The sequence below is a fragment of the Lithobates pipiens genome, unplaced genomic scaffold (genome assembly GCF_037356315.1).
Source record: "Lithobates pipiens isolate NorthernLeopardFrog02 unplaced genomic scaffold, aLitPip1_a1.2 Scaffold_200, whole genome shotgun sequence".
In the NCBI taxonomy this organism is placed as follows: domain Eukaryota; kingdom Metazoa; phylum Chordata; class Amphibia; order Anura; family Ranidae; genus Lithobates; species Lithobates pipiens.
In genome coordinates, this window is record NW_027507771.1 from 46,616 (window position 1) to 69,388 (window position 22,773).

Genomic DNA, 22,773 nt, shown 5'->3' on the forward strand with positions numbered 1-22,773 from the left:
CCATTCCCAGAGTACCTGTCTCTCCTCTCCTCTCTCATATATATCCTCTCCCCCCCCCATTCTCAGAGTACCTGTCTCTTCTCTCCTCTCTCATACATATCCTCTGCCCCCCCCCCATTCCCGGAGTACCTGCCCCAATTGTCAGACTTACTTCAGCCTGATTCCCGCCCAGCGCTCACATCTTTCACCCCCTGGGGACACCCCACTTATGCCCTGTCCTCCCCCCCCCCGACATACCCACTGCCCACACCCTCATTTCCTCCTCCAATACCTGGAATTGGCAGAACTTCTCCCTCTCCATCCCTGAAAGTCTGCCCCCATTCTCCAGAGGGTGATTGGACAATTATTCTATATCCCCCCCCCCCCCACACACACACAGATACGCTCACCAGTCACCAGATAAATATTTGCAGCTCTGCGAAAGCCAAAATCTCCGGGTTCTGATCTCCAGCATTCTCTCCAAGTTTCAGGGTTGGCGGCCAGCACCTCCTCTGCCTCCTCCTCCTCCTTCTCCTTTTCTAAGTACCCCCCCTCCATAGGTCTCTCCACGGCTGTCAGATCCACTTGGACCGCTGTCAGGGTTGGGGACAACGTGGGTGACCCCCTTTTTTTTTTTTGTGTACCTTGGTGACATCCAGCCAGGAAGGGGTTAAGCTGCACAGCTTATGATAACAAGCCTTTTGTCACTGAGTCAGGGGAAGGAAAGAAGGAAGCCTGCCTCCGGATAATCGGAATTTCTGTGCCCCAGCCACTTCCAGCAGCTACGATCTCATGGATGGGAGCGAAGGGACTCACAGATGGGAACCGGTTAACGACGCCTTGGATGTATCTCCGTAATTGTTCTCTGGCCAGCGATACTCTCCTCTGAATCTTTGAAAGAGGGCGCAGAGTGGCTCAAGTCCCCCCTTCTTCTTGGCGTATGGGTAAGAGTAGAGCCAGGACCCTCTAAAAAATGCTTGGGAGATGGGCGCTAGTGTTCTTGGTCAGTTGGGTGGTTTGCCACTGCTCCCAAGAAGCCCAGAACCTCACCATTGCTGTGCTGCTGCCCAAAACCAGCACCTCATACCCGTGGGCACTGCCCAGGGTCGGACCCGCCATCCAGATGGCCATCGACCGCGTCAACGCTGACCGCGACCTCCTCCCGGACTTTCACCTCTGGGCGGTTTACGGCGACACTGAGGACAAGCACAAGAGGTGCTCCGAGTCGGCCGCCCCGGTGACCGCAGTGGACATGCAGTTCATCTACCACCCGTACGTCTTCCTGGGCCCAGCGTGCATCTATTCGGCCGCTCCGGTGGTCCGCTTTACCGAGCACTGGAAGGTCCCCCTGATCACGGCCGGAGCTTCGGCAATTGGGTTCGGAGTCAAGGATGAGGAATACAAATACATCACCAGGACGGGTGTTGTCCACTCCAAGCTGGCGCAGTTTCTGATGCACATCCACCAGCAGTACAACTGGAGCAGTCGTGCCATGCTCATATACAGCGATGACAAGGACGACCGTGCCTGCTACTTCACCATCGAGGGAGCCTTCGTGGAGCTGCCGAAGTTTAACAATATGACCGTGGTGGATATGAACATGAAAGAGTACGGAGTGATCAACCACACCTCCACCATCCAGTACATCAAGCAGAGAGGGCGCAGTAAGTAAATAACTTGCCATCTTTGTTTGCCAACTTGAGGGGGTAATGATGCAACACCAACAAGTTTCTCTAAAGCCCCATACACACTATCAGATTTTATGCTGATTTTTTCCTTCAGATTTACCAAAACCATATAATATGAGGTCAAACCTTCAGAGTTACAATATAATATGAGGTCAAACCTTCGGAGTTACAATATAATATGAGGTCAAACCTTCGGAGTTACAATATAATATGAGGTCAAACCTTCGGAGTTACAATATAATATGAGGTCAAACCTTCGGAGTTACAATATAATATGAGGTCAAACCTTAGGAGTTTCAATATAATATGAGGTCAAACCTTAGGAGTTTCAATATAATATGAGGTCAAACCTTAGGAGTTTCAATTTGTATGCAATCAGGCCGGCCCTTCACTACATGGTTTTGGTAAAGCTGAAGGAAAAAAATCAGCAGAAAATCTGATAGTGTGTATGGGGCTTAACAACTACTTGTAGGCTTCTTGAAGACCTACAAGTCCATTCAGGGCTGTAGATCACAAGCAGTTGTGCAGAACTATAACTCCCAACATGAAAATAACCATCTTAAAGACCCACAAAACCATTCAGGGTTGTAGACCCACAAAACCATTCGGGGTTGTAGACCCACAAAACCATTCGGGGTTGTAGACCCACAAAACCATTCAGGGTTGTAGACCCACAAAACCATTCAGGGTTATAGACCCACAAAACCATTCAGGGTTGTAGACCACAAAACCATTCAGGGTTGTAGACCCACAAAACCATTCAGGGTTGTAGACCCACAAAACCATTCAGGGTTGTAGACCACAAAACCATTCAGGGTTGTAGACCACAAAACCATTCAGGGTTGTAGACCCACATAACCATTCTGGGTTGTAGACCCACAAAACCATTCAGGGTTGTAGACCATAAGCTGTTGTAGATACACAAGTCCCAGGCTAAACATAGACTTGTGAAGAACAATAACTCTCAGCATGCAAAAAGCCATCTTGTATACTCACAAGAGCATTCAGGGTTGTAGACCACAGGCAGTTGTAGGCATACAAGTCCCATAGTTCTTAGCATGCAAATAGCTATTTTGTAGACCCAAAAACCATTGAAGGCTGTAGACCACAAGCAGTTGTAGATGTACAAGTCCCAGGAAAACCTAGACCTGTGCGGAATCATAAATCTCAGCATGCAAGTAACCATCTTGTAGACCCACAAGCAGTTGCAGGCGTACAAGTCCCAGGCAAATATAGACCTGTGCAGAACCATAACTTTCAGCATGCAAAAAGCCATCTTGTAGACCGGCAAGACCATTAGGGGTTGTAGACCACAAGTGATTGTAGACATACAAGTCCCAGGTCAACATAGACCTGTTTAAAACCATAAATCCCAGCATGCAAATAACCATCTTGTAGATCCACAAAACCATTCAGGCTTGTAGACCACAATTAGTTGTAGATGTACAAGTCCCAGGCAAACATAGACCTGTGCAGAACTATAACTCTCAGCATACAAATAAGCATTTTGTAGACCCACAAGACCATTCATGGTTGTAGACCACAAGGAGTTGTAGACGTACAAGTCCCATAACTCTCAGCATGCAAATAACCGTTTTGTAGACCCACAAGACCATTGAAGGTTGTAGACCACAATGTAGATGTACAAGTCCCAGGTCAACATAGACCTGTGCAGAACTATAACTCCCAGCATACAAATAACCATCTTGTAGACCCACAAAACCATTGAAGGTTGTAGACCACAATGTAGATGTACAAGTCCCAGGCAAACATAGACCTGTGCAGAACCATAACTCCCAGCATGCAAATAGCCATCTTGTAGACCCACAAGACCATTAGTGGTTGTAGACCACAAGCAGTTGTAGACATACAAGTCACAGGTCAACACAGACCTGTTCAGAACTATAACTCTCAGCATGCAAATAACCATTTTGTAGACCCACAAGACCATTCATGGTTGTAGACCACAAGCAGTTGTAGGCGTACAAGTCCCATAACTCTCAGCATGCAAATAACCATTTTGTAGCCCCACAAGAACATTGAGAGTTGTAGACCACAAGCAGTTGTAGATGTACAAGTCCCAGGTCAACATAGACCTGTGCAGAACCATAACTCCCAGCATGCATATAACCATATTATAGACCCAGGAACCCATTCAGGGTTGTAAACCCACAGAACCATTCAAGGTTGTAGACCACAAGCAGTTGTAGATGTACAAGTCCCAGGTCAACATAGACATATGCAGAACCATAACACCCAGCATGCATATAACCATTTTATAGACCCAGGAACCCATTCAGGGTTGTAACCCCACAGAACCATTCAAGGTTGTAGACCACAAGCAGTTGTAGATGTACAAGTCCCAGGCAAACATAGACCTGTGCAGAACTCCCAGCATGCAAATAGCCATCTTGTAGACCCACAAGACAGTCAGTGGTTGTAGACCACAAGCAGTTGTAGACATATAAGTCCCAGGTCAACATAGACCTGTTCAGAACCATAACTCCCAGCATGCATATAACCATCTTGTAGACCCACAAGACCATTGAAGGTTATAGACCACAAAACCATTCAAAGTTATAGACCACAAGACCATTCAGGGTTGTATACCACAAGCAGTTGTAGATGTACAAGTCCCAGGTCAACATAGACCTGCTTGAACTATAATTCTCAGGATGCAAATAACCATCTTATAGACCATCAAGACTATTCAGGCTTGTAGACCAAAAGCAGTTGTAGATGTACAAGTCCCATGTAAACATAGAACTGTGCAGAACTATAACTCTCAGCATGCAAATGTCCATCTTGTAGACCCACAAGACCATTCATGGTTGTACACTACAAGCATCTTGCACAGGACAGATCTTGCCACCAAGTGCCTCAAAAAACTTGCAGCATGCTGGAAAATGTTTGGGGGCATTTGCCAGCATGCTGGACGTCACATCCAATTAGCATTATTTAGATCAGCTTCCTTGACATGATTCATGAAATGTTTATAAAAAGGTCACCATGGCGGTTGTAGATGATGAGTGGTCACAATGCGGGTCGGGGTGGGGGGGGACAAGGGTCAATGACAGCGGTTGTATTCAGGCGTTACATTATGTGCGGCAGGAATACGCGCGGTTCCGCTTTCCTGCCTGTTAACTGATTTCGAATTGATGGAGACAGAAATTAACTTTTGGCAGTTAAGAAGACATTAATGTTTAATTCCGCGGAGGCTCCGCCGCATTTGTTCTTCGCCTGCTGGGGAAGGGCGCCCGAGGCCAGCGCTGCATGTCGCTGTTGGCTGCGGGTTGTGAATTCTGCACTGGGGGGGGGGGGGGGAGGAGGAGGATGTTGGTGGTGACAATGGGGGGGGGGGGGGGGGGAAGGTGTGGCAGGGCAAGGATTGGACATTTAATGAGTCCAAATATCTGCTGGAGGAGTCGAGGATCAGCAAAATTCCTCAGGGTCAGGCGGCTGCTGCGTACAGCTGTCTCTCTGTTTCCTGGTATCTGCAGGAGTGGAAAAGCAGGATAATAGAGGTGGGGGGGGGGGGGGGGCTGTGTTCTGTAGGACTGCAGGTCCCAGCATGCCCCTTTTTTTTTTTTCTTGTAGCAGAACTACAAGTCCCAGCACACGATAAGAGCAGCGAGACTACAGACACAGCCCGCCCATAGACCCAATGCAGAACTACAAATCCTAGCAGATCTCTAAATGCAGCAGGACTACAAAACACAGCACGCCCATAGACCCAATAGAGTACCACAAGTCCTAGCAGACCTTTATATGCAGCAGGACTACAAAACACAGCACACCCATATACCCCCAATTGCAGAACTACAAATCCTAGCAGATCTCCAAATGCAGCAAGACTACAAAACACAGCATGCCCATAGACCCAACGGGGAACTACAAGTCTTAGCAGACCTTTAAATGTAGCAGGACTACAAAACACAGCATGCCTATAGACCCGATGGAGAACTACAAGTCTTAGTAGACCTTTATACGCAGCAGGACTACAAAACACAGCATGCCCATAGCCCTATTGGAGAACCACATCTCCTAGCAGACCTTTAAATGCAGCAGGACTACAAAACACAGCACGCCGCCATGACCCGATGGAGAACTACAAGTCCCAGCATGCACCCAGACCTAATGGTAAAGCAACATGCAGAAAAGTCCTGTTGTAGAACTACAAGTCCCGGGGTTAAACACTGACCTACTGCAACTCCAAAAATATCCATAGGCATCCAGTAGCCGGCAAATCCATTTGAGGCTCCAGTAGTTGTGGAACTACAAGTACCAAAATGCAAACAATTAATGAACTGCCAGCTGGTTCTTGTGGAACTACAAGTGCCAGCATCCTGTGTCATCTTTTGAAATGCAGAGGATGCGGGGACCTGTAGATTGTGGCGGGCATTAAATAGACACATATATATATATATATAGACATAGGCATTACATAGATGATGGTAGCTCTAAGGGCGATTGTACAATCAGATTGTATAGTGTATGGTCAGCTTAAAGGCAAGAACGTTTTTTATTAGAATTCAGGTAACACGTCAGAACCTTCCTTCGATTGCACAATTCCAGAGCAGCCAATCTGAAAGCGGCTTCTAACTGATTTTATTACAGCAGCCGGAAATCTGAGGTTGCAATGGGCGACAGCTGAATAAGCGCAATAACATAGAACTTGGCACGGTGTCAGTTTTTTGTGACGATACCGGCATTGAGGAGTGTGGAATGCCGCGCTCGCCGCCGCCCTCGGGCGCTGCCCTGCCCACCGCATTCAGGTCATGAAGGAGTTAAGTGGCAGTTCGGGGAGTCAGCCGCTTGCAGATCCATTGAATGAATAACCAACAGACATTACCAGGAGCCATTTTCTAACATACGTCGGGAAGGTGGAAGAGAGGAGGAGGGGGGGGGGGGGGGGGGGGCTGGCACAGGAGCTTCCTCTGCCAGCGGGCAAAGCGCCAGATGTAGAGTTATAGACTTATTGTTACCAAACAAGCACAGCCCCAGGCCAATCTCCCCACCCCAATCCGGGGTAGGGACTCAGCAGATTCCGAAAACCCTGAACTGAAATCTCAGGTCTCCTTCACCTGTATCCGGAGAACGGGACTGGACCTTCACCTGTGTCCAGAGAACGGGACCGGACCTTCTCTTGTGTCCGGAGTACGGGACCGGACCTTCACCTGTGTCCAGAGAACGGGACCGGACCTTCTCTTGTGTCCGGAGTACGGGACCGGACCTTCACCTGTGTCCGGAGAACGGGACCGGACCTTCACCTGTGTCCGGAGAACGGGACCGGACCTTCACCTGTGTCCGGAGAACGGGACCGGACCTTCACCTGTGTCCGGAGATGGGACCCAGACCTTCACCTGTGTCCGGAGTACGGGACTGGACCTTCACCTGTGTTCCGGAGTACGGGACTGGACCTTCACCTGTGTTCCGGAGAACGGGACTGGACCTTCACCTGTGTCCGGAGTACGGGGACTGGACCTTCACCTGTGTCCGGAGTACGGGACTGGACCTTCACCTGTGTTCCGGAGAACGGGACTGGACCTTCACCTGTGTCCGGAGTACGGGGACCGGACCTTCACCTGTGTCCGGAGAACGGGACCGGACCTTCACCTGTGTCAGGAGTACGGGACCGGACCTTCACCTGTGTCCAGGGAACGGGACTGGACCTTCACCTGTGTCCGGAGTACGGGACTGGACCTTCACCTGTGTCCGGAGTACAGGACCGGACCTTCACCTGTGTCCGGAGAACGGGACCGGACCTTCACCTGTGTCCGGAGAACGGGACCGGACCTTCACCTGTGTCCGGAGTACGGGACTGGACCTTCACCTGTGTTCCGGAGAACGGGACTGGACCTTCACCTGTGTCCGGAGTACGGGACCGGACCTTCACCTGTGTCCAGGAGAACGGGACTGGACCTTCACCTGTGTCCGGAGTACGGGACTGGACCTTCACCTGTGTTCCGGAGTACGGGACTGGACCTTCACCTGTGTCCGGAGTACGGGACTGGACCTTCACCTGTGTTCCGGAGAACGGGCTGGACCTTCACCTGTGTCCGGAGTACGGGACCGGACCTTCACCTGTGTCCGGAGTACGGGACTGGACCTTCACCTGTGTTCCGGAGAACGGGACTGGACCTTCACCTGTGTCCGGAGTACGGGACCGGACCTTCACCTGTGTCCGAGAACGGGACCGGACCTTCACCTGTGTCCGGAGTACGGGACCAGACCTTCACCTGTGTCCAGAGAACGGGACTGGACCTTCACCTGTGTCCTGAGAACGGGGACCGGACCTTCACCTGTGTCCGGAGTATGGGACCGGACCTTCACCTGTGTCCGGAGTACGGGACCGGACCTTCACCTGTGTCCGGAGTACGGGACCGGACCTTCACCTGTGTCCAGAGTACGGGACCGGACCTTCACCTGTGTCCGGAGTACGGGACCGGACCTTCACCTGTGTCAGGAGCTCTACATAAGAACCTCACAGATCTCCTCTTCATGTATGTTTGGAGAACGGGACTGGACCTTCACCTGTGTCGCGAGAACGGGACTGGACCTTCACCTGTGTCCAGAGAACGGGACTGGACCTTCACCTGTGTCTGGAGAACGGGACTGGACCTTCACCTGTGTCCGGAGTACGGGACCGGACCTTCAACCTGTGTCAGGATCTCTACATAAGAACCTCACAGATCTCCTCTTCATGTAAGTCTGGAGAACGGGACCGGACCTTCACCTGTATCCGCAGAACAGGACTGGACCTTCACCTGTGTCTGGAGAACGGGACTGGACCTTCACCTGTGTCCGGAGAACGGGACTGGACCTTCACCTTTGTCAGGAGCTCTACATAAAAACCTCACAGGTTCCCTCTTCATGTATGTCAGGAGAACGGGACTGGACCTTCACCTGTGTCCGAATAACGGGACTGGACCTTCACCTGTGTCCGGAGTACGGGACTGGACCTTCACCTGTGTCCAGAGTACGGGACCGGACCTTCACCTGTGTCAGGAGCTATACATAAGAACCTCACAGATCTCCTCTTCATGTATGTCTGGAGAACGGGACTGGACCTTCACCTGTGTCCGGAGAACGGGACCAGACCTTCACCTGTGTATGGATCTTCATAGAAGAACCCCTCAGATCTCCTCTTCACCTGTGTCTGGAGAACAGGACCGGACCTTCACCTGTGTCTGGAGCTTCATAGAAGAACTTCACAGGTCTCCTCTTCACCTGTGTCTCGAGAACGGGACTGGACCTTCACCTGTGTATGGAGCTTCATAGAGAAACCCCTCAGGTCTCCTCTTCACCTGTGTCTGGAGAACGGGACCGGACCTTCACCTGTGTCATAGAAGAACTTCCAAGGTATCCTCTTCACCTGTGTCTGGAGCTCTACATAAGAACCTCACAGATCTCCTCTTCATGTATGTTTTGAGAACGGGACCGGACCTTCATCTGTGTCCAAATAACGGGACTGGACCTTCACCTGTGTCCGGAGAATGGGACTGGACCTTCACCTGTGTCCGGAGAATGGGACTGGACCTTCACCTGTGTCCAGAGTACGGGACCGGACCTTCACCTGTGTCCAGAGTACGGGACCGGACCTTCACCTGTGTCCGGAGTACGGGACCGGACCTTCACCTGTGTCCGGAGTACGGGACCGGACCTTCACCTGTGTCAGGAGCTCTACATAAGAACCTCACAGATCTCCTCTTCATGTATGTCTGAAGAACGGGACTGGACCTTCACCTGTGTCCGGAGAACGGGACCAGACCTTCACCTGTGTATGGAGCTTCATAGAAGAACCCCTCAGGTCTCCTCTTCACCTGTGTCTCGAGAACGGGACCGGACCTTCACCTGTGTATGGAGCTTCATAGAGGAACCCCTCAGGTCTCCTCTTCACCTGTGTCTGGAGCTCTATATAAAAACCTCACAGGTCTCCTCTTCACCTGTGTCTGGAGCTCTATATAAGAACCTCACAGGTCTCCTCTTCACCTGTGTCTGGAGCTCTATATAAGAACCTCTCAGGTCTCTTCACCTGTGTCTGGAGCTCTATATAAGAACCTCTCAGGTCTCTTCACCTGTGTCTGGAGCTCTATATAAGAACCTGGCAGGGCTTCTCTTCACCTGTGTCTGGAGCTCTATATAAGAACCTCACAGGTCTCCTCTTCACCTGTGTCTGGAGCTCTATATAAGAACCTCACAGGTCTCCTCTTCACCTGTGTCTGGAGCTCTATATAAGAACCTGGCAGGTCTTCTCTTCACCTGTGTCTGGAGCTCTATATAAGAACCCCTCAGGTCTCTTCACCTGTGTCTGGAGCTCTATATAGGAACCTCCTCAGGTCTCCTCTTCACCTCTTCCTGGAGCTCTATATGAAAACGTCACAAGTTTCCTCTTCATCTGTGTCTGGAGCTCTATATATAAGAACCTCACAGGTCTCCTCTTCACCTGTGTCTGGAGAACAGGACCGGACCTTCACCTGTGTATAGAGCTCCATAGAAGAACTTCACATGTCTCCTTTTCACCTGTGTCTAAAGTTTCTTATAGGAACCTCACAGGTCTTCTCTTCATCTGTGTCTGGAGAACGGGACCGGACCTTCACCTGTGTCTGGGGCTCTATGTAAAAACCTCACAGGTCTCCTCTTCACCTGTCTGGAGCTCTATATAAGAACCCCTCAGGTCTCTTCACCTGTGTCTGGAGCTCCATAAAGGAATCCCTCAGGTCTCCTCTTCACCTTGGTCTGGAGTTGTGTATAAGAACATCACAGGTCTCCTCTTCACCTGTCTCTGGAGCTCTATATAACAACCTCACAGGTCTCTTCTCCTGTGTCTGGAGCTCTATATAACAACCTCACAGGTCTCTTCTCCTGTGTCTGGAGCTCTATATAAGAACCTCACAGGTCTCTTCTTCTGTGTCTGGAGCTCTATATAGGAACCTCTCAGGTCTCTTCTCCTGTGTCTGGAGCTCTATATAGGAACCTCAGAGGTCTCTTCTCCTGTGTCTGGAGCTCTATATAGGAACCTCAGAGGTCTCTTCTCCTGTGTCTGGAGCTCTATATAACAACCTCACAGGTCTCTTCTCCTGTGTCTGGAGCTCTATATAAGAACCTCACAGGTCTCTTCTCCTGTGTCTGGAGCTCTATATAAGAACCTCTCAGGTCTCTTCTCCTGTGTCTGGAGCTCTATATAGGAACCTCAGAGGTCTCTTCTCCTGTGTCTGGAGCTCTATATAGGAACCTCAGAGGTCTCTTCTCCTGTGTCTGGAGCTCTATATAGGAACCTCAGAGGTCTCTTCTTCTTGTGGGTCTTGAGCCTCATTATTCAGAGTATTTGGATAGAAACATTTTGGAAAACCTTCCGAGTATAAGTAAAAACCCTCTTCCTGAAGTCGTGCTCTTTTCTCTCCGGCGGTGTAACAATAGATTGTTTATACAAATCTCTGGGCAGCAGATGGGAATGGAGATACTTTCAATGAAGCTCAACCCCATCCAGCTCAGGGACTGTAATGAGATCTGCTCGTAATTTATAACCGATTACAGGTTTGTTGGTCTCACATGTAGGGGAATGAAAGCGAGATAAAGCAATTTATAGGCGTTGTGTTCTGGAAATGTCAGATCTTATGAGTCAAACTTTCTCGTTTTATCTGAAGATCAATTTCTGTGTCATAAATCTGATGAATTATGTTAATCGTATTTCACCCAATCAGTCTTTTGGATCAAAACTGTAAAAACATAAATTGAAGACAAAATCAGGAGAATGTGTACAAGAAAGGAAGGACCTTCATATGTGTACAAGAGAGGAAGGACCTTCATATGTGTACGAGGAAGGATCTTCATATGTGTACGAGGAAGGACCTTCATATGTGTATGAGGAAGGACCTTCATATGTGTACAAGAAAGGAAGGACCTTCATATGTGTACGAGGAAGGACCTTCATATGTGTACGAGGAGGAACCTTCATGTGTGTATGAGGAAGAACCTTCATATGTGTACGAGGAAGAACCTTCATATGTGTACGAGGAAGGACCTTCATATGTGTATGAGGAAGAACCTTCATATGTGTACGAGGAAGAACCTTCATATGTGTACGAGGAAGGACCTTCATATGTGCATGAGGAAGGATCTTCATATGTGTACGAGGAAGGACCTTCATATGTGTACGAGGAAGGACCTTCATATGTGTACGAGGAAGGACCTTCATATGTGTACGAGGAAGGACCTTCATATGTGTATGAGGAAGGATCTTCATATGTCTATTAGGAAGGATCTTCATATGTGTACGAGGAAGGACCTTCATATGTGTATGAGGAAGGACCTTCATATGTGTAGGAGGAAGGACCTTCATATGTGTATGAGGAAGGACCTTCATATGTCTATTAGGAAGGATCTTCATATGTGTACGAGAAAAGACCTTCATATGTGTATGAGGAAGGACCTTCATATGTGTACGAGGAAGGACCTTCATATGTGTATGAGGAAGGATCTTCATATGTCTATTAGGAAGGATCTTCATATGTGTACAAGGAAGGACCTTCATATGTGTATGAGGAAGGACCTTCATATGTGTACGAGGAAGGACCTTCATATGTGTATGAGGAAGGACCTTCATATGTGTACGAGGAAGGACCTTCATATGTGTATGAGGAAGGACCTTCATATGTCTATTAGGAAGGATCTTCATATGTGTACGAGAAAAGACCTTCATATGTGTATGAGGAAGAACCTTCATATGTGTACAAGGAGGAACCTTCATGTGTGTATGAGGAAGGACCTTCATATGTGTATGAGGAAGGACATTCATATGTGTATGAGGAAGGACATTCATATGTGTATGAGGCAGGACCTTCATATGTGTATGAGGAAGGACATTCATATGTGTATGAGGCAGGACCTTCATATGTGTATGAGGAAAGACATTCATATGTATACAAGGAGGGCCCTTTATATGTGTACAAGGAAGGACCTTCATATGTGTACAAGGAAGGACCTTCATATGTGTATGAGGAAAGATCTTCATATGTGTATGAAAAAGGACCTTCATATGTGTACAAGGATGGAACTTCATATGTGTATGTATGATCATTCAGAAAGCTAACATGTCTATACGATCAGATGATCCTGGGAGTGGCGGGAATTGAATATCTAATATCCGTCAAAAGTCCTTGAGCTCCTCGGGATAGTGCAGTATGGCAGATCAGAGGGAGGAGGATCCCCAGTGTTGGGGGCACAAACTAAATCTAGAAGAGGTTTGAAGCCCCTCTGGCAGTGTTTCTCTTGTCAAATCTGGGTAGAGGTTGTATAAATGTTGGAGGTGGGTTGGGAGGTTAGGTCAGTATTGAGGAAGAATTGGGAGGTTAGGTCAATGTCAGATATGAGTTGGAATGTTGGGACTATATCAGAGGGGATTTGGGAGGTTAGGTCAGGATCAGAGGGGGGTCGATTGTTTAAAGTCAATATTGAGGAAGAACTGTGAAGATAGTTCAGTGTCAGAGATGAGTAGGAGTGTTGGGACTATGTCAGAAGAGAGTTGGGAGGTTAGGTCAGCATCAAGGATACATTTCTGTAGTTAGGGTTAAGGTAGTTGGGACAGATGTGAGGGGTGTCGGGAGGTTAGGTCAGTATCAGAGGTGAGGTGTGTCAGGAGGTTAGGTCAGTATCAGAGGAGAGGTGTGATAGGAGGTTAGGTCAGTATCAGAGGTGAGGTGTGTCAGGAGGTTAGGTCAGTATCAGAGGTGAGTTGTGTCGGGAGGTTAGGTCAGTATCAGAGGTGATGGGTCTCGGGAGGTTAGGTCAGTATCAGAGGAGAGGTGTGATAGGAGGTTAGGTCAGTATCAGAGGAGAGGTGTGATAGGAGGTTAGGTTAGTATCAGAGGTGAGGTGTGATAGGAGGTTAGGTCAGTATCAGAGGTGAGGTGTGTCAGGAGGTTAGGTCAGTATCAGAGGTGAGTTGTGTCAGGAGGTTAGGTCAGTATCAGAGGTGGGATGTGTCGGGAGGTTAGGTCAGTATCAGAGGTGATGGGTGTCGGGAGGTTAGGTCAGTATCAGAGGTGAGGTGTGTTGGGAGGTTAGGTCAGTATCAGAGGGGAGTTGTGTCGGGAGATTAGGTCAGTATCAGAGGTGAGGTGTGATAGGAGGTTAGGTCAGTATCAGAGGTGAGATGTGATAGGAGGTTAGGTCAGTATCAGAGGTTAGGTGTGTGATAGGAGGTTAGGTAAGTATCAGAGGTGAGGTGTGTGATAGGAGGTTAGGCCAGTATCAGAGGTGAGGTGTGTGATAGGAGGTTAGGTCAGTATCAGAGGTGAGGTGTGTGATAGGAGGTTAGGTCAGAATCAGAGGTGAGGTGTGTCGGGAGGTTAGGTCAGTATCAGAGGTGAGGTGTGATAGGGGGTTAGGTCAGTATCAGAGGTGAGATGTGATAGGAGGTTAGGTCAGTATCAGAGGTGAGGTGTGATAGGAGGTTAGGTCAGTATCCGAGGTGAGGTGCGATAGGAGGTTAGGTCAGTATCAGAGGTGAGGTTTGTCGGGAGATTAGGTCAGTATCAGAGGTGAGCTGTGATAGGAGGTTAGGTCAGTATCAGAGGTGAGATGTGATAGGAGGTTAGGTCAGTATCAGAGGTGAGGTGTGTGATAGGAGGTTAGGTAAGTATCAGAGGTGAGGTGTGTGATAGGAGGTTAGGCCAGTATCAGAGGTGAGGTGTGTGATAGGAGGTTAGGTCAGTATCAGAGGTGAGGTGTGTGATAGGAGGTTAGGTCAGAATCAGAGGTGAGGTGTGTCGGGAGGTTAGGTCAGTATCAGAGGTGAGGTGTGATAGGGGGTTAGGTCAGTATCAGAGGTGAGATGTGATAGGAGGTTAGGTCAGTATCAGAGGTGAGGTGTGATAGGAGGTTAGGTCAGTATCCGAGGTGAGGTGCGATAGGAGGTTAGGTCAGTATCAGAGGTGAGGTTTGTCGGGAGATTAGGTCAGTATCAGAGGTGAGCTGTGATAGGAGGTTAGGTCAGTATCAGAGGTGAGATGTGATAGGAGGTTAGGTCAGTATCAGAGGTGAGGTGTGTGATAGGAGGTTAGGTAAGTATCAGAGGTGAGGTGTGTGATAGGAGGTTAGGTCAGTATCAGAGGTGAGGTGTGTGATAGGAGGTTAGGTCAGTATCAGAGGTGAGGTGTGTGATAGGAGGTTAGGTCAGTATCAGAGGTGAGGTGTGTCGGGAGGTTAGGTCGGTATCAGAGGTGAGGTGTGATAGGGGGTTAGGTCAGTATCATAGGTGAGATGTGATAGGAGGTTAGGTCAGTATCAGAAGTGAGGTGTGATAGGAGGTTAGGTCAGTATCCGAGGTGAGGTGCGATAGGAGGTTAGGTCAGTATCAGAGGTGAGGTTTGTCGTGAGGTTAGGTCAGTATCAGAGGTGAGCTGTGATAGGAGGTTAGGTCAGTATCAGAGGTGAGGTGTGATAGGAGGTTAGGTCAGTATCAGAGGAGAGGTGTGATAGGAGGTTAGGTCAGTATCAGAGGTGAGGTGTGATAGGAGGTTAGGTCAGTATCAGAGGTGAGGTGTGTCAGGAGGTTAGGTCAGTATCAGAGGTGAGGTGTGATAGGAGGTCAGGTCAGTATCAGAGGTGAGGTGTGATAGGAGGTTAGGTCAGTATCAGAGAAGAGGTGTGATAGGAGGTTAGGTCAGTATCAGAGGTGAGGTGTGATAGGAGGTTAGGTCAGTATCAGAGAAGAGGTGTGATAGGAGGTTAGGTCAGTATCAGAGGTGAGGTGTGATAGGAGGTTAGGTCAGTATCAGAGGAGAGGTGTGATAGGAGGTTAGGTCAGTATCAGAGAAGAGGTGTGACAGGAGGTTAGGTCAGTATCAGAGGAGAGGTGTGATAGGAGGTTAGGTCAGTATCAGAGGAGAGGTGTGATAGGAGGTTAGGTCAGTATCAGAGGAGAGGTGTGATAGGAGGTTAGGTCAGTATCAGAGGAGAGGTGTGATAGGAGGTTAGGTCAGTATCAGAGGAGAGGTGTGATAGGAGGTTAGGTCAGTATCAGAGAAGAGGTGTGACAGGAGGTTAGGTCAGTATCAGAGGAGACGTGTGATAGGAGGTTAGGTCAGTATCAGAGGTGAGGTGTGATAGGAGGTTAGGTCAGTATCAGAGGTGAGGTGTGATAGGAGGTTAGGTCAGTATCAGAGGAGAGGTGTGATAGGAGGTTAGGTCAGTATCAGAGGTGAGGTGTGATAGGAGGTTAGGTCAGTATCAGAGGTGATGGGTGTCGGGAGGTTAGGTCAGTATCAGAGGTGATGGGTGTCGGGAGGTTAGGTCAGTATCAGAGGAGAGGTGTGATAGGAGGTTAGGTCAGTATCAGAGGTGAGGTGTGATAGGAGGTTAGGTCAGTATCAGAGGTGAGATGTGATAGGAGGTTAGGTCAGTATCAGAGGAGAGGTGTGATAGGAGGTTAGGTCAGTATCAGTGGTGAGGTGTGATAGGAGGTTAGGTCAGTATCAGAGGTGAGGTGTGATAGGAGGTTAGGTCAGTATCAGAGGTGAGGTGTGATAGGAGGTTAGGTCAGTATCAGAGGTGAGGTGTGATAGGAGGTTAGGTCAGTATCAGAGGTGATGGGTGTCGGGAGGTTAGGTCAGTATCAGAGGAGAGGTGTGATGGGAGGTTAGGTCAGTATCAGAGGTGAGATGTGATAGGAGGTTAGGTCAGTATCAGAGGAGAGGTGTGATAGGAGGTTAGGTCAGTATCAGAGGTGAGGTGTGATAGGAGGTTAGGTCAGTATCAGAGGTGATGGGTGTCGGGAGGTTAGGTCAGTATCAGAGGAGAGGTGTGATAGGAGGTTAGGTCAGTATCAGAGGAGAGGTGTGATAGGAGGTTTGGTCAGTATCAGAGGAGTGGTGTGATAGGAGGTTAGGTCAGTATCAGAGGTGAGATGTGATAGGAGGTTAGGTCAGTATCAGAGGAGAGGTGTGATAGGAGGTTAGGTCAGTATCAGAGGAGAGGTCTGATAGGAGGTTAGGTCAGTATCAGAGGAGAGGTGTGATAGGAGCTTAGGTCAGTATCAGAGGAGAGGTGTGATAGGAGGTTAGGTCAGTATCAGAGGAGAGGTGTGATAGGAGGTTAGGTCAGTATCAGAGGAGAGGTGTGATAGGAGGTTAGGTCAGTATCAGAGGTGAGGTGTGATAGGAGGTTAGGTCAGTATCAGAGGAGAGGTGTGATAGGAGGTTAGGTCAGTATCAGAGGTGAGGTGTGATAGGAGGTTAGGTCAGTATCAGAGGAGAGGTGTGATAGGAGGTTAGGTCAGTATCAGAGGTGAGATGTGATAGGAGGTTAGGTCAGTATCAGAGGAGAGGTGTGATAGGAGGTTAGGTCAGTATCAGAGGTGAGGTGTGATAGGAGGTTAGGTCAGTATCAGAGGAGAGGTGTGATAGGAGGTTAGGTCAGTATCGGAGGAGAGGTGTGATAGGAGGTTAGGTCAGTATCGGAGGAGAGGTGTGATAGGAGGTTAGGTCAGTATCGGAGGAGAGGTGTGATAGGAGGTTAGGTCAGTATCAGAGGAGAGGTGTGATAGGAGGTTAGGTCAGTATCGGAGGAGAGGTGTGATAGGAGGTTAGGTCAGTATCGGAGGAGAGGTGTGATAGGAGGTTAGGTCAGTATCGGAGAGGTGTGATAGGAGGTTAGGTCAGTATCAGAGGTGAGGTGTGATAGGAGGTTAGGTCAGTATCAGAGGTGATGGGTGTCGGGAGGTTAGGTCAGTATCAGAGGAGAGGTGTGATAGGAGGTTAGGTCAGTATCAGAGGTGAGATGTGATAGGAGGTTAGGTCAGTATCAGAGGAGAGGTGTGATAGGAGGTTAGGTCAGTATCAGAGGTGAGGTGTGATAGGAGGTTAGGTCAGTATCAGAGGTGATGGGTGTCGGGAGGTTAGGTCAGTATCAGAGGAGAGGTGTGATAGGAGGTTAGGTCAGTATCAGAGGAGAGGTGTGATAGGAGGTTAGGTCAGTATCGGAGGAGAGGTGTGATAGGAGGTTAGGTCAGTATCAGAGGTGAGGTGTGATAGGAGGTTAGGTCAGTATCAGAGGAGAGGTGTGATAGGAGGTTAGGTCAATATCGGAGGAGAGGTGTGATAGGAGGTTAGGTCAGTATCGGAGGGGAGGTGTGATAGGAGGTTAGGTCAGTATCGGAGGGGAGGTGTGATAGGAGGTTAGGTCAGTATCAGAGGAGAGGTGTGATAGGAGGTTAGGTCAGTATCAGAGAAGAGGTGTGATAGGAGGTTAGGTCAGTATCAGAGGTGAGATGTGATAGGAGATTAGGTCAGTATCAGAGGAGAGGTGTGATAGGAGGTTAGGTCAGTATCAGAGGAGAGGTGTGATAGGAGGTTAGGTCAGTATCAGAGGAGAGGTGTGATAGGAGGTTAGGTCAGTATCAGAGGAGAGGTGTGATAGGAGGTTAGGTCAGTATCAGAGGAGAGGTCTGATAGGAGGTTAGGTCAGTATCGGATGGGAGGTGTGATAGGAGGTTAGGTCAGTATCAGAGGAGAGGTCTGATAGGAGGTTAGGTCAGTATCGGATGGGAGGTGTGATAGGAGGTTAGGTCAGTATCAGAGAAGAGGTGTGATAGGAGGTTAGGTCAGTATCAGAGGAGAGGTCTGATAGGAGGTTAGGTCAGTATCAGAGGAGAGGTGTGATAGGAGGTTAGGTCAGTATCAGAGGAGAGGTGTGATAGGAGGTTAGGTCAGTATCAGAGGAGAGGTGTGATAGGAGGTTAGGTCAGTATCAGAGGAGAGGTCTGATAGGAGGTTAGGTCAGTATCGGAGGAGAGGTGTGATAGGAGGTTAGGTCAGTATCAGAGGAGAGGTGTGATAGGAGGTTAGGTCAGTATCAGAGGAGAGGTGTGATAGGAGGTTAGGTCAGTATCAGAGGTGAGGTGTGATAGGAGGTTAGGTCAGTATCAGAGGAGAGGTGTGATAGGAGGTTAGGTCAGTATCAGAGGTGAGGTGTGATAGGAGGTTAGGTCAGTATCGGAGGGGAGGTGTGATAGGAGGTTAGGTCAGTATCAGAGGAGAGGTGTGATAGGAGGTTAGGTCAGTATCGGAGGAGAGGTCTGATAGGAGGTTAGGTCAGTATCAGAGGAGAGGTGTGATAGGAGGTTAGGTCAGTATCAGAGAAGAGGTGTGATAGGAGGTTAGGTCAGTATCGGAGAAGAGGTGTGATAGGAGGTTAGGTCAGTATCGGAGGAGAGGTCTGATAGGAGGTTAGGTCAGTATCGGAGGGGAGGTGTGTCGGGAGCCAAGCTTGCGGCATGTCACCATGAAAACGCGTCGGTCTCTCCGCCATGCGTTGGCCTTTAAATGTTATGAAGAAAGAGACCTTTATGTCTGGAAATGTTGCAAATCTTTGAAATGTTAATGAGAAGGAACTGCGATGTCCTGAGAATGTTGTCATTTGTTATTACATTGTTTACAATCCGGTAGAGCGGGGGAGGGTTGTACTGACCGTATATCATTTGGGATAAGACATACACTCATTGTCCACTTTATTAGGTACACCTGCCTGTTCAACTGCACGGTAACACACATTGCTAATCAGCCAATCACGGGGCAGCAACTCAATGCATTTAGACATCTAGACGTGGTGAAGATGACTTGCTGAAGTTCAAACCGAGCATCAGAAATGGGGGAAGAAAGGGGATCTGGGTGACTTTGAACGTGGCGTGGGTTGTTGGTGGCAGACGGGCCGGTCTGAGTATTTCTGGGATTCTCACACACAACCATCTCTCAGGGGTTACAGAGAATGGTGGGAAAAAGAGAAAATATCCAGTGAGCGGCGGTTGTGTGGAGGAAAATGCCTTGTTGAGGTCAGAGGAGAATGGGGCAGACTGGTCCCAGGTGATAGAAGGACAACAGGAGCTCATGGAGGTGGGTCTGATGAGTCTGGATTTCAGCTCCGACATTCAGATGGTGGGGTCAGAATTTGGGGCATGGATCCACCCTGCCTTGTATCACCGGTCCAGGCTGGTGGTGGGGGTGTAATGGTGTGGGGGTGGGGTTTAAACCCTACAACCTACCTGAGTATTGTTGGTGACCATGCCCATCCCTTTATGACTACAGTGCCCCCATCTTCTGATGGCTCCTCCCAGCAGGATAATGCCCCATGTCACAAAGCCCCAATCATCTCACCACTGGACTATGAGGTCCCTGTCCTCCAATCATCTCATCACTGGACAATGAGGTCACCGTCCTCCAATCATCTCACCACTGGACTATGAGGTCACTGTCCTCCAATCATCTCACCACTGGACTATGAGGTCACTGTCCTCCAATCATCTCACCACTGGACTATGAGGTCCCTGTCCTCCAATCATCTCACCACTGGACAATGAGGTCCCTGTCCTCCAATCATCTCACCACTGGACAATGAGGTCCCTGTCCTCCAATCATCTCACCACTGGACAATGAGGTCCCCATCCTCCAATCATCTCACCACTGGACAATGAGGTCACTGTCCTCCAATCATCTCACCACTGGACAATGAGGTCCCTGTCCTCCAATCATCTCACCACTGGACTATGAGGTCACTGTCCTCCAATCATCTCACCACTGGACTATGAGGTCCCTGTCCTCCAATCATCTCACCACTGGACAATGAGGTCCCTGTCCTCCAATCATCTCATCACTGGACAATGAGGTCCCCATCCTCCAATCATCTCATCACTGGACTATGAGGTCACTGTCCTCCAATCATCTCATCACTGGACTATGAGGTCCCTGTCCTCCAATCATCTCACCACTGGACTATGAGGTCCCCGTCCTCCAATCATCTCACCAATGGACAATGAGGTCCCTGTCCTCCAATCATCTCACCACTGGACTATGAGGTCCCCGTCCTCCAATCATCTCACCACTGGACTATGAGGTCACTGTCCTCCAATCATCTCACCACTGGACAATGAGGTCACTGTCCTCCAATCATCTCACCACTGGACAATGAGGTCCCTGTCCTCCAATCATCTCACCACTGGACTATGAGGTCCCTGTCCTCCAATCATCTCACCACTGGACTATGAGGTCACTGTCCTCCAATCATCTCACCACTGGACTATGAGGTCCCTGTCCTCCAATCATCTCACCACTGGACTATGAGGTCCCTGTCCTCCAATTGCCTCCACACTCACCACATCTCATCCAATAGAGAACCTATGGGATGACCAAAATCTCTGAGGAACGTTTCCAACGCCTTGTATCTATGCCATGAAGAATGAAGGTAAAAGGGGGTCCAACCCGCTACTAGCAAGAGGGACCTAATAAAGGGGGTCCAACCCGCTACTAGCAAGAGGGACCTAATAAAGGGGGTCCAACCTGCTACTAGCAATGGGGACCTAATAAAGGGGGTCCAACCTGCTACTAGCAAGAGGGACCTAATAAAGGGGGTCCAACCCGCTACTAGCAAGAGGGACCTAATAAAGGGGGTCCAACCCGCTACTAGCAAGGGGGACCTAATAAAGGGGGTCCAACCTGCTACTAGCAAGGGGGACCTAATAAAGGGGGTCTAAACCGCTACTAGCAAGAGGGACCTAATAAAGGGGGTCCAACCCGCTACTAGCAAGAGGGACCTAATAAAGGGGGTCCAACCCGCTACTAGCAAGAGGGACCTAATAAAGGGGGTCCAACCCGCTACTAGCAAGAGGGACCTAATAAAGGGGGTCCAACCCGCTACTAGCAAGGGGGACCTAATAAAGGGGGTCCAACCTGCTACTAGCAAGGGGGACCTAATAAAGGGGGTCTAAACCGCTACTAGCAAGAGGGACCTAATAAAGGGAGTCCAACCCGCTACTAGCAAGAGGGACCTAATAAAGGGGGTCCAACCCGCTACTAGCAAGAGGGACCTAATAAAGGGGGTCCAACCCGCTACTAGCAAGAGGGACCTAATAAAGGGGGTCCAACCGGCTACTAGCAAGAGGGACCTAATAAAGGGGGTCCAACCCGCTACTAGCAAGGGGGACCTAATAAAGTGGCCGGTGAGTGTATATCCTGATAATCGAGGTGTCACCAGGGTAGGAAGTGAAAAGATCTCCCCTGAGGGGATATAAGCCAGTTTTAAAGGGATGGATGGTGTCTAAGGGCTCATTCACACCCGGCGGTGTGTCCGGGCGCACACGCTTCTTTGCACGTTACCACGCGGCACGTTTTTAGAGCACCCCATCAGTTTCACGCATTCCCGATCCGCAGTAGTGTGGACCCAGCCTTACTCATGTCACAGGTACATAGGAGAGGCATTTAATTCCCCACGCCTACTAGACGGCACTGACGCCATTCCCCCGCATGTGCGATCAACAGACGGAGAAGAAATGCTGACATCAGCAGCCAATGGGGATGTGTCCTCGCAGTCACATGTAAGGAGGTGCCTACAGGAAGGAAGCCCCACTACTGACTCTGACAGCTGCTTCCTGGGGAAGGGTTCGGGAAGGAGTAGCTACACAGTGTCATGGCAGCCACCTTTCCCAACATGTTTTCCTGGTATTAACCCATAACGGGCCATGTGATAAACACCCTGCTTAGTCCCTGAAACCGGTCCTAGTCCCTGAAACCGGTCCTAGTCCCTGAAACCGGTCCTAGTCCCTGAAACCTGTCCTAGTCCCTGAAACCGGTCCTAGTCCCTGAAACCAGGCTCTAAAAATTCCAAGCATACTGTCCTATCTACCTTACTATTTCGCCCTACCTACCGAAACCCAGATTGACCTAGTCGCATTCACCTCCAGTACTGACCTAACCTTCAAACCCACCTCTAAAACTGTCCCAACCTCTCCACTCATCTCCGATACTGACCTAACCTCCAAACCCACCCCCAGTATTGACCTAACCCACCCCCAGTACTGACCCAACCTCCCACCCCATCTCCAGTACTGACCTAACCTCCAAACCCACCTCTGATACTGTCCCAACCTCTCCACTCATCCCCAATACTGACCTAACCTCCAAACCCACCCCCAGTACTGACCTAACCTCCCACCCCACCTCCAGTACTGACCTAACCTCCAAACCCACCTCTGATACTGTCCCAACCTCTCCACTCATCCCCAATACTGACCTAACCTCCCAACCCACCCCCAGTACTGACCTAACCTCCCACCCCA

General features: G+C 49.4%; 1 protein-coding gene across 1 annotated transcript in view; it reads left to right on the top strand.

The window, feature by feature from the left end:
• Positions 1–327: 327 nt before the first annotated feature.
• LOC144000272 (atrial natriuretic peptide receptor 1-like) overlaps positions 328–22,773 on the top strand; it is a 157,559-nt gene continuing 135,113 nt past the window's right edge. Inside the window, exon 1 of the mRNA XM_077494003.1 lies at positions 328–1,643. Within this exon, the coding sequence (XP_077350129.1) occupies positions 953–1,643 (691 nt within the window). The 5' untranslated portion in view covers positions 328–952. The remainder of the gene's footprint in view (positions 1,644–22,773) is intronic.